The 12,502-nt window shown below is 45.4% G+C and overlaps 1 protein-coding gene across 1 annotated transcript in view; it reads left to right on the top strand.

Moving 5' to 3' along the window:
* Window positions 1–12,502, top strand: part of UBASH3B (ubiquitin associated and SH3 domain containing B) — a 138,856-nt gene that overhangs the window by 114,614 nt on the left and 11,740 nt on the right. Inside the window, exons 6-9 of the mRNA XM_066259807.1 lie at window positions 4,131–4,339; window positions 9,060–9,192; window positions 10,711–10,831; window positions 11,495–11,617. Of these exons, the coding sequence (XP_066115904.1) occupies window positions 4,131–4,339; window positions 9,060–9,192; window positions 10,711–10,831; window positions 11,495–11,617 (586 nt within the window). The remainder of the gene's footprint in view (window positions 1–4,130; window positions 4,340–9,059; window positions 9,193–10,710; window positions 10,832–11,494; window positions 11,618–12,502) is intronic.

Here is a 12,502-nt window from a genome sequence, read left to right as displayed (position 1 = left end):
AGACATCTGATGAGGGTTTCTGTAAAGACACACAAGGAAGCCGGGCTTGAGCTTGCTTAAGAATTCTGACATCTGCCTGACCAGGCAGTGGCGCAGTGGATAAAGCATTGGACTGGGATGCGGAAGACCCAGGTTCGAGACCCTGAGGTCGCCAGCTTGAGCGCGGGCTCATCTGGTTTGAGCAAAAGCTCACCAGCTTGAGCCCAAGGTCACTGGCTCGAGCAAGGGGTCACTCGGTCTGCTGAAGGCCCGCAGTCAAGGCACATATGAGAAAGCAATCAATGAACAACTAAGGTGTTGCAACGCGCAACAAAAAACTAATGATTGATGCTTCTCATCTCTCCGTTCCTGTCTTTCCCTGTCTATCCCTCTCTCTGACTCTCTCTCTGTCTCAAAAAAAAAAAAAAAAAAAAAAATAATTCTGACATCTCCTGGAACTGCTTAGAATGAGCCCTAAATATAAAGGGAGGGGTGGCTGATCAGACTCCTCCCTCCTGAGAGCAAAGGGAAAATCAAGGGTTGCATGCAAATGGCCTCTGAGAAGTCACCTTCCTCAGAGAGGGAAGATGGCAATGGAATTTTACAAGGAATCTCGTCTAATCAACACTGTCCTCCAGTTCACTCAAAGGGTAATTGCTTTTCTGCCTGACCCACATTTTGCTCAATTGGCGCTGAGGGAAAGAGGCGACAAGAGCTCGCATGAATCATTTTCTAAAAATAAATTGGCCTCTTTTATCTTTTATTGGTTAAAACTTACGTATTCCCATTCCTTCTGGCAAAGCTCTTCGAGGTCATTTGGATTCACCGAAGCCCCTTGCGTGGGGAAACCTCTTCTCACCTCCCCTTTTCGGTTCCCAGGAGACAAGGTCGGTTGGTCATTCCAATGAATTAACAGATATCCAGAGAAGAGAAGTGGTTTAGGCAGGGTACTCTGCAAGGGATATGCAGGAACACTCCTAAGTCTCATCCTTCTGCTGTTTAGAGCCTCAACTGATTGGGACTTGGAGTGCCTGCTCGTCCTTATTTTATTTTATTTTTTTACTTTTATTTATTCACTTTAGAGAGGAGAGAGAGAGAGAGAGAGAGGAGAGAGAGACAGGGGGGAGGAGCTGGAAGCATCAACTCCCATATGTGCCTTGACCAGGCAAGCCCAGGGTTTCGAACCGGCGACCTCAGCATTTCCAGGTCGACCCTTTATCCACTGCGCCACCACAGGTCAGGCTGCTCGTCCTTTATGTAACCTCTTCCACGTTAGAGATACATTGGGCTGAGCAAGTTTTATACACCAAGCAATAGAAATCTAGAAGAAGGACAGAGGTATACAAAAAAAATACATTGTGGAGTCCAGCACACATGGCCTCCCATCCTGGCTCTGTTGCTCTAGCAGTTGCTGAGTCACTTTTACAATTTCTGTGATTCCCCAGCCCTCCATGTTCTTGTGTGTAAAATGGCAGTAATAGTTTGCTGGACTGTTGTGTGGACTAAATAAAAGGCTCTAAGGAAAAGCCTTCATGTAATCCCTAGCAGAGTGCGTCCAACAGCGACAGGTGCTGCAGCTAGGATTGTTTCTAAGACTCCAAGGGCTTCGAAGGTAATGAAGTTCAGTGCCTGTAATTGCACAAGGCAGTTACTGTCCTTCCCAAGCTGTCAGTCAGCAAACTGTGCACTTAGACCCTGTGTCAGAAGGGCAATAAAGCATACTTTAGATAGACTCAAGAATCCTTACAAGTAGATGCTCAGCAAAAGACTGAGTATCGGTCCTGGCCAGTTGGCTCAGCGGTAGAGCGTTGGCTTGGCATGTGGAAGTCCAGGGTTCGATTCCCAGCCAGGGCACACAGAAGTGCCCATCTGCTTCTCCAACCTTCTCCCTCTTCTTTCTCTCTATCTCTCTCTTCCTCTCCCACAGCCGAGGCTCCACTGGAGCAAAGTTAGCCCAGGTGCTGAGCTACTCTCTGCCTAGAACTCACTGTCTGCTACACTCCCTTGCTGGGCCTAGATTTTCCTGGAGACAACCTAGAGATAAAATACTCACGCTCTCCAAGTCAGAGGAGGAATGAGTTGTTCTCTGAAGTTATTTGAATTTCTGAGTGAAAAGGCACTATTGGATTGGGTCAAAGGTATTAGCAGCCAGGACTACGCTACGCTTGAGTACCTAAGGAACACGAGTGCAGGCTCGTCCCCCACGACTCAGTGCCTCTCTTTACTCTGTTCCTTTTGGTGGGTCATCCCATAGCTAGCTTATAGATTTCTTGGGAATAGTTTTTTTCTTTAAACTATTTTTAACAACCCAGAGGAAAACCTTCCTGGTTGGTTTGTAAAAGTGATTGGGGGGGGGGGGGCTGAGGGAAGGGAAAGGAGTGGAGAGGTGATCAGGGACAAAGAAGACCTAGAGGGGAAGAGGTCGGAGCGGGGAAAGAAATGGGCGCTCTTAGCAGAAGGAATGTCAGAAATCTGGTGGGATGCTTGAGTTCTGTGCATGATCGCTTTCGTTCTCAGAAAAAAAAATTATGCTTTTTACTGGCTCCTTTCATTAAAGAGTTCCGGAAGTCAAGCCCCCCTTTATAACATGTTCTGCTGTGTTACCTTGACACCACTGTGTCATAGCTCACAAGCCTACCTCGCTCCTGGTCCAGGGCTCCGGCGGCTAGAAAGGAAAGTGTCACTGGAAGATGAGGCATCATGGCTCAATAGAAACTACCACCCCTTCTGCATATGAGGCTCTGGCCTCAGGAGTTTCCTTAGGTGGCCTCTTTTAACTTGTATAGTCCAGGTATTATTTTGCAGATGAGACGACTGCAGCCAAAGTTAAAAACCTGCAAGTGGAACCAGAAGGTAGAGCTGTTTCGGGAGCATAGGAAAACCTGTTAGAGAGTCTCCTCCTTAGTGTCCCCTGAGAAACAAATGGGATAGGAAATATTTCCCGGACTATTGAGGTCTCCTGGTGTTAATAACCATTTAAATAAGTAAAATGAATGTGTTCCAAAGTATCCTCATACCTATGCCTGTGAGGTTTATATCTACCAGGAGAGGAGACCAAACAAGGGATAAGTCAGCGAAGCAGAATGGCCTGTAGTCAACCCTGGGAACTTTTTCTGAGCTCCACCCCCCAAAAATGTGGTCTTCATCTGTCCGCTGATGCAAGCTGACATATACACGGATGACTATAAAGGATAATTTTTTTCAAATTCTTTGTTAAAAATGCAGGTGTAAAGAAAGTCTCCTTTTTTTTTTTTTTAAGAGAGAGAGAAAGGGACAGATAAGGACAGATGGGCAGGAAGGGAAAGAGATGAGAAGCATCAGTTCTTCGTTGCAGCACCTTAGTTGTTCATTGATTGCTTTCTCATATGTGCCTTGACCAGGGGGATACAGCAGAGCCAGCGACCCCTTGCTCAAGCCAGTGATCTTGGGCTCAAGCCAGCGACCATGGGATCATGTCTGTGATCTCATGCTCAAGCCAGTGACCCCACACACAAGCTAGTGAGCCCACACTCAAGCTGGTAATCTCGAGGATTTGAACCTGGGTCCTCTGCGTCCCAGGCTGATGCTCTATCCACTGCACCACCACCTGGTCAGGCTAAAGCAAGCTCCTTGAAAGCAGGGAACCATGTCTTGCTTAAGCAGCTGAGTTCTATAGAAAGGGAATCTCTCCCAAAGCCTTTCTTACAGGACAGTCTCTCCATCTGGTGCATCTGTAACCCCCATGTAAAAAATTAACTTTTCACGAGCTGGGTTTCAAGGGTCTGTTATGGTGCCTACCCCAGCAATGGAGCAGGGGAAACTAGGTCCAACCCGATTTGTACAGCCATTTACTGCAGAGCCTGTGGGCTTTCCAATAAACTTCTAAAAACCCTGTGTCAATCCCAAAACGAAGCAAAGAAATGTCTAAAGGAAGGTCTGGAACCGTCCAGTAGCGCCAAGCACACATCCACCCACCTTACTCTAAAAGAGAAAGCAGAAGAAATGCTGATCTGAATTCAAATCTTCTCACAGCCTGCAGCCCCCAGGGGTGCCTATAAATATCAACATCTGGATGTGGGCATTGTTAAAGCAGAACACAGAGATCTTCCCTGGAGGCACTGGGGGGGTGGAATGGGTCAGATGTGGGCCTCACTTTCCCCTCTCTTTTTCAGACATTACAGGTGATCTACCCCTACACCCCACAGAATGATGATGAGCTGGAGCTGGTCCCTGGGGACTTCATCTTCATGTCCCCCATAGAGCAGATGAACACCAGTGAGGGCTGGCTCTATGGCACGTCCTTGACCACCGGCTGTGCCGGACTCCTGCCGGAGAACTACATCGCCAAGGCTGATGAGTGTAGCACCTGGGTATTTAACTGGTAAGCTGACTCAAAGTTCTCTGCCTGCTGTTTTTTGAAAAACATTGCCGACTTTCAGGAGGTGGTGGGGACATGGACTTGGTTCTACACATATGGGACAGCAGTTACTGTAAACAGAGCCATGGGGGAGAAAGCTCTGTTGGTTCCAGACTTCCAGAAAAGGGATGACTTGGGGCCTGCAAGAAATGAGCAGTGGATCTCTCTGAGTCATTCTCTGCCTGCCTCATGCGATGTAACCAGCTGTCTGAGTTCCAGAGCAGAGACTAAACTGAGGCTGCGTGGGGGTCCAGTTTCTCTGGCTGAAGGGTGGGTCATCCTCATGCCGTGTCTTCACGGCTTTTAAGTGTCTATCCCCTGTGTTGGGTCATTGTTCAGAGTGGTCCAACTCCCCAGAGTAGCTGGGCAAATTCCCACTACACCAGCCAGGCCAGTAATGGAAGAGTTTGCAAGTGTCAAGGGCCATAAACACTTCTCATTGAATAGGTGACTCTGTGCACATCCTCAGACTGGGCACGTGAATGCCCAAGTGACAGAGTGTCTCTAAGGAAATGAGCAACTGCCAGAACCTAAGAAGGACACGTGTCCCCCTGTTTTCTTTAGAGTGATAACTTTCACTCATTCCTCATTAAACCAAACCGTTGCCTTGTTCAGAGTGGTCTGCATCTTATGGCTAGCTTTATCCCAATAAATAAAATAAAAAACAAAAGGCACTTTTTCTTAATCAGAGAAGTTCGAAGCCAGCCCTTCCCTGACACACTCAGGCATCTTGTCAGGGGGTGTGTGCTGGCTTCTTCTTCCTCCGTCTTATTCTTGCCATGTGCCAATGTGGCTTGGAGCCGGAAGCTCTGAAAACCAGCTGCATGGTGTCCAACACTGTTATTGTCACCACAAAAGAGAAGCAGAGAGGGGCAATTTCAATGAGTGTTTTGCCTGGAAGGCGAGAAGGAGAGAAGTTCCCCTACCCTGGCTAGCAGCAAGCAGACAAACCACAACCCCAAAGATGGGAGAGAACATTTTCTTCCTTAATCGCCCAAAAGCTCCTGCTCCCTTCCAGCCCAGCCCCACCCGCACCAAACGACCTTCCAGCATCGTGTAGCATAAATTGGAAGGTCAAAGCTGCCTCCTGTTCCCCAAACATTTGCTTCTTCAGAAATGTTTCTAAGAAAATAAAGAAGTTAGGTTTCCAACGTTACCCTTTTCTCCCTATGAAAACAAGTGAAGCGTAATATATGTGAATACACAGAGAACTAAAAGATTCTTTGTCTGACGATGCATAGCCCTTAGATCGCTTTCATAAAAGCAGGGCTACACGTGGGAGAAGGGTATGTGAGAAGCCCTGCTGACCCGTTTCAGATCCCTGCATCAAAGCCCACTCTTGCCCAGTTAGAGCTCAGGTTGAAACGTGGGTGAACCTCGGAGACTTCAGACCATGATCACAGAGCAGTTTGTGTGTCATTTCCGTTTATTTTGAGAGATTACCAATAATGTTGTTTTTCTGGGAATCATGTCTGAAATTAAACTATCAGTTTCTATAGTCAACCCTGCTGAGAATGGAGAAACACCAACATGAGTTGTTAGGACATTGTAATTAAGGATTTGAGTTTTTATTCCAAGAGTCTTCGGTTCCAATCTGAACTCTCCCACTCACCCACTGAGTGACCTTGGCCAAGTTACCTTACCTCTCTGAGCCTCTGTTTGCTAATCGAGAAAATGTAGATGATAATGAATTGCAGCAAACTCACGGGTCTTACGAAGGCTGAAATAAAGAAGTTGGCTTTACAGGGATCAATATCATGTATATAACAGCACTGACTCTAAAACAGTCATTAGCTTTATGATTTTTTTTTCTTCCTAATTCATGTTTTCTAGTCCGCTTACATGCTCATCAAATCAAATGTCTCTTCCACAAAAGTGATCCTGTAGAAGGACTGTACTTTTCTATTAATACTTAACCCCAGAGGAGGATATGACTCAGGGAGGCAGATCTTCTCCCACGTCTGACCAAAGAGAGACAGGAGGAGGTACAGCCTCGGGGCACTCGAGGGTGACCTGGCTGACACGATGGGAGGTTTCAGAAGGGACTTACTCAACAAGCAAAGATTTGGGGCCTGTGACCCTTCACAACTCTTCTTACTCTGCCCTCAGTTCTCTGAGTCCATCCTCAGGAAATACTGTCCCTCTGCCCTTTCTTAGAGCATCTTGCCCAGTTCTGAGGATCCCTAGATATTTGTCAGTTGGTGGAGCCCCATTGTGTCTTCTGAATCAGGGTGGGCAGGTTGGTCCTCTGGGCTTATACCCAGGCCTGATGTGTCCTAGGGAGGTGGCCTCGTCCCTGGTACTTGAGAAGATGTTCTGAGTGTCAGGTTCAGCTTCTCTATGCTGCTCTTAACAGAAATCACCTGACTATTGTCCTGCTGGAACTGATGGCTCCAGACTGTCTCAGAGTGAGTCAGGTCCTTTGATTACAGTGACAGTTGGAGGTTGGCATTCTCCTTGCCAACGGAGCTGAAGGAGGTAGGGAAGAAATCCTATCAATGTCTTCACAGCTATAATAAATAAAGAAATTAAGGGCTGGTACATTCTATCAGTGTCTTCACAGCTATAATAAATGAAGAAGTTAAGGGGCCGGTACAAGCACGATGTTGGGACAGTTCCATCCAGACATTTCAGGCCCTGAAGCTTTGATGAATCAGAGAGTGAAACTGAATTTTCTTTAACTGTGTGATGTTTGGGAGGGTCTCAGTTTAAAATACAAGAGAACAAGCTGGTCTATTAAGACTGTTTGAATGGCACAGGATTTCCTTGGCCTACAGTTGCTTGAATTTTACCAAAATAAGTCTCATCACACTTACTGGTGCAGCTCTGTTAAACGGTGGGTCCCTGGATCCCACCCCAGGCCTGCTGAACCATAAACTACGAGGAGTGGGGCACAGGCATGCATATTTTTTCAATCTCCCCTGGTAATTCCAACTTGCACAGTGGCTGAAACCTCACTTGTTTTGGGTTTGAGGCTCCTGTGACTTCCTGTAGAATTAGGATGGGTCTATTTACAGTTAAACAAAGGGACACCTTGGAGAGTGAAAGGGGTGCTAAAATTATTAAAAATCAAACTTTTTTTGAGAGGGTTGTTTGTTTGGTTTTTTTATTAAGTGAGAAAAGGGGAGCCAGAGAGACAGACTCTTACATGCCCGGAATCTACCCAGCAAGAGCCCTATGGGGTGAGGCTCTGCCCATCTGGGTCATTGTTCCATTGATTGGCAACCAAGTCTTTTTTTAGCCTCTGAGTGGAGGCCATGGAGCTATCCTCAGTGCACCCATGGACAACTTGCTCTAACCAATCAAGCCATGGCTGCACGAGGGGAACCGAGAGAGAGAGAAGGGCGAGGGGAAGGGTGGAGAAGCAGGTGATTGCTTCTCTTTTGTGCCCTGACTGGAATCAAACCCAGCACATCCAGCACATGCTGGGCTGACACTCTACCACTGAGCCAACTGGCCAGGGCCCAAACCATTTTTTTAAAGAATTTTTACTAACAACCAGTTAGCTTTATTATATTGGTGACTATAAAATGTTCTGATTTGACTTTGGGTGATGGGTGCACAACACCATCAACAGTTCAAATGCTACAGAGATATTCACCAGAAACTTATATATTCTTATTGCTCAATGTCATCCCATCAAATTTAGTTTCCTTTTAAAAATATGTTCTTTTTAAAATTAAAATTTTAAGCATAATAGTGTGTTAAAAAATAAGCAATCCAGAAAAGATATTCAACTGCACAGGTTGCTGGGCCAACAGATATGAGCCAGGACTGTGCTGGGCAAACTGGGACCTATGGCTGCCCTGCTTCTAAAGAAGCCAGAAATCAAATCAAAATGTTTGCTTTTGCTACTGCACAGTGATGCAGAAGGAGACGCTCACAGGATTTGACCAACGGCCACATTGAAATTGTAATGTTTCTTAGGAAAAGCTCTTAGGAGGTCTTAGCTAATCAAAATAATGTGGACAGGGTGGGATGTGCTGGCTCCCTTTCTTGCAAGACCCCTGTGGGGGTTTTGTAGTTACAGTGTTACACCCAGAAATGAGAGATCTTGGCTCACGGCTCTGCATATCATATCTAGGTCTTCTCAGAAATAATCCTGTTTGCAATGGTCTTGTTCGGGGCGTTATTGGGATGGAAAGGGGTTTGGAGACCAAAGAAGGTGAAAGAGGGGATAATGGCCATGCGGTTCCCTAGACCAGAAGGAGCCACAGGCAGAGTGGTGGAGACAGTAAAAATGCTCCCTCTCATCTGGGTGTTTGGATGGCAGTCACCATGCAAACTATTAAAGGCAACAGAATTTATTTCTTTTGAGCCAGCAGAATAGCTGGAAACAATGGTTCAATATTGATACGTCATTATTCTTTAACATGATTTTGATGCCAACCATGCCTGTGGCATCTTAATAAGCACAAAACCACAGGCCCTGTCCTTGCCCAGAAGGAAGAAGTTATCTACTGCAAATAGAGAACTCCATCTACCCCTAATTTATTAACTGCAAGGCTTCAGCATAAAAGAAAATGCCCCTCCTAAGGACGGGGCCTACCTGCTCAGCTTTCCCAACCGTCGCCCTGCCCAGGGAGCTTTTCCTGCCAGTGCCCACACTCCTGTTAGTCCAAGGATGAAGGGCTAATGACTTCTGGCCAAAGCACTTAACATCTTCCTTCATCTTCCTCTGCAGTTCTTACTCAATATTAAATCCGTCATCTTCCAACATTCTCTCGTTTGGTGATGGCATATCGGAGAGGCGGCTGTATGAGGACCAGGGCCAGGGGGAGATGACTCCTCTGAATTACATCTGCCAGCCCACACAGGTAAGGCTGACAGCCAGGCTCACATCCTCCATCATAATCTAGATTCACTGAGCACCTGTTTACTATGGATGAGGCCACTAATGTGTACCAAAACTCAAACCTAGGAAGAGTCGTTTGGGTGGTCCTGACAATCACTACCAGCATCTGGGTCTAGGCTGGTGAGGAAGGATCTTCTGCAGAGAGGAGAGCATGTTATCTGTACAGTAGAATAGTTGTATCTATTTCATAGGCCGTTGGGAAGATGAAAGGAAATAGGGTAGGGGGATGGGTGAAAAAGATGAAGAGTAATAAGAGGTACACATTTCAGTTACAAAATAAAGGTATGAAAATGTAATATAATATAAAGTACAGAGAATATAGTGAGTAATACCACTTTATATAGTAACAGATGGTTACTTGATATATCATGGTGATCACACCATAAGGTATATAAATGTCAAATCACTATGTTGTACACCTGAAACTAAAATAGTATTGCATCTCAACTACACTTTAATGAAAAATATTAAAAGAAATAATAAAAATAAAGCTTTTAGCACAGAACCTGGTGCACAGTGAGTGTTCAGTGTATGTATGTTAGTGCTTGATATATGCCAGAAAGTTTGCAGGATACAGAATCGGGGGGGGGGGATAGTGTGTACAACACAAAGGCAAGTTGAAAGTTCAATTGAACCTCAACAAATAAGAAGTTAGATCGCTTTGGCTAAAGCCCAGGGCCTGAATTAGGTAACGTGACAGTAAGAGAAGCGATGGGGACGACCAGGCCATCATTTCACATATTAACTTTGTCAGGGCAACTGGGATAATTTCAGTGCTGGCCAATGTGAAGGTGGCAGCATTCAGGAACCTGGGAATAGCTGACTCTCTCAGAGAGAAGACGCATAGAAACATCTATAATGATCAACCTGGCAGTGATAGAAACCAGTCATATAGACATGCTTTTTTCTTCTCCTAGCCAGAGGCACAATTGTCGTCCTGGAACCACTTCTGGGAACACCAACATGTATGTAGTTGGACAACAGAGCCTAAACTATGATTGGAATAGACAAAGCAGAACCTCATTATTGGAAGGACCGTGTGGTCTACCCACCTCCTGTTAGAGATAAGGCAGACATACTCGTGATAACAAAAGTCCTCACTCCCTGAAGAAGTTGATGAAGCATCTCTTTCAGGGGGGACGCTCTCCCTCTAGATGGCTTTCTCTACATACTAGCTAGTTTTCCTTCTGAGCTGTAACTCAAGTGGTGTTCATGTAGTAGTATTAGTATTTCTACTAGCAACAGCAGTAGCCAAGAAAATACCATTTTCATAACCCTTCTTATTGTGCAAAGCACCTGCAGTTAGCCTCACGTAGGCCTCAAAACAACTTGTGAAGTCTGTAGGATGAGTCCCACCTCTCATAGGCCAAGTCATCCATTAATAGAACATGCTCTCCGAGCTTAGCTCACCAGGCACCTGGCTCCAGGGCATGTTTACTTTCTTGTGGTTTCCCGACTAATATTCTTTCTTTATCTGCAGCCTTTGAGAGTCAACAGCAAGGCTAGCCCCCAAAAGAGATGCCTCTTTGTGTGTCGGCATGGTGAGAGGATGGATGTAGTGTTTGGGAAGTACTGGCTGGCCCAGTGTTTTGATGCCAAAGGTGAGTAGCTGGATGGCCTGTTCAGCATTGGTATACCTATCATGGCCTCTAGAGGGCAGAGTCAAGCCACACTTATGGAATTATTTATGGTTAGATGGGCTGTAGAAAAACCTATAATATGTTACATTGATAAGGCCTTTCTTGATGTGTGTGTTTTTGTTTTTTTTTTTGTTTGTTTTTTTTTTGAGTGCTAGGAAAGAGGTAAATGTGCTTGTCTCCATTCTAAAACCTGGGACACCAGGGACCAAAAGCAAATGTTTTGCCCACGGTCACATGGCAAAGTCAGAGCCAGGGACAAGTACCCTTGGCTGATTTCAGGGCCAGAGTTCCCACCTCTAATGCACTCTGACTCATGTGGGTTCCATTTTCATTTGAGTGGTATGTTTAAGACAGGGAGGCTTGGTATGAGAGAAGCCCCTGCTTTAGAGTAGCTGGTTGCTATTTTCACTTAAAAAGCAATCTCTTGTCACTTTTGTCTGAAGAATAGAAGGGTGGGTTCCAAGACATTCTAACAAAAGGAAAATGACAGCCTTGATATTTCTAGTGAGCTCAAGATAGTCTCTTTGGCCAAAAAGGAATAGAAGTAGAGAGACTGTCAGGATCAGCATGGTAAATCCTAAGGAACAAGAAACTCACATAACCTTTGTGTGACTTTTTTCCTAGGCCGCTACATACGCACCAACCTGAACATGCCTTATAGCTTACCTCAGCGAAGCGGTGGTTTTCGGGATTACGAGAAAGACGCTCCGATTACTGTGTTCGGATGTATGCAAGCAAGACTAGTGGGTAAGTGTCTTAGAACAATTACACAGACATTCCTGACCACCTCTTCAGAATTCTGGTTCCAGCAGGTGTGCCAGGGCACTTCCTAGGGGATCCTCTAACTTTTCTAGCAGTAAATTTCCTCAAAGGATTTCTTATGTAACCATGAAGTTTAGGACACTGTGCTTGACACAGGGTTGGTTTACTAAAGTGAACAAAGTGTGATTCTTATTGAGGGTGTACAGCCACAGTGATGGGGCAAGGTCAGGTTTGGTGGGGCAGAGAGGTCAGCCTCTAACACAAGGGTGAGGAGCAAGGAACCCTGGGATGGTTGAATGTATGGAGGCCAATTGGTCCTTTGAGGACATTCAGTTCTTTGCAGAAAACTTGCCATACAGATTCAATGGCCTTTTCCTATTCAGTTACCTAAAATGTATTGATTGATTACTTACTTCCTTTGTGCAAGGTACTGTGCTAGGTGTTGGCGATCCAAGCATGAGTCCCCACCCTCAGGAAAACAAACTTATAAGCACAAACTTAAATAGTTTACAATGTGGTTTTCAAAAATAAAACCATGTACAGAATTATGGGTGCATAGGGGTATCCAAGATGGCAGCAGAGTAGGTAGAAGTCACACTCACCTCCTTCCAGGTCCAAACTGTAATTACAACTAAATTATAAAACAATCAATCTGAATAGCCAACTAAAGACTAGCTGAAGAGAAGTCGTATAAGCAAGGATTTACAGAAGAAGCCACACTGAGATTGGTAGAAAGGTGGAGATATGAAAGGGGCTGGACCTGCACCCATGTGCAGCACCAATGCTGTTTGAACGTGTATCAGTCTGATGAATACCACTGTCACCTAACTGTTGACTCACTGAGAATCTAATTCATGCAACTCATGTACC

Source organism: Saccopteryx bilineata, chromosome 2 (genome assembly GCF_036850765.1).
Source record: "Saccopteryx bilineata isolate mSacBil1 chromosome 2, mSacBil1_pri_phased_curated, whole genome shotgun sequence".
NCBI lineage: Eukaryota > Metazoa > Chordata > Mammalia > Chiroptera > Emballonuridae > Saccopteryx > Saccopteryx bilineata.
Note: the sequence above shows the minus strand (reverse complement) of the source record. Positions and strands in the feature narration are given on the sequence as shown.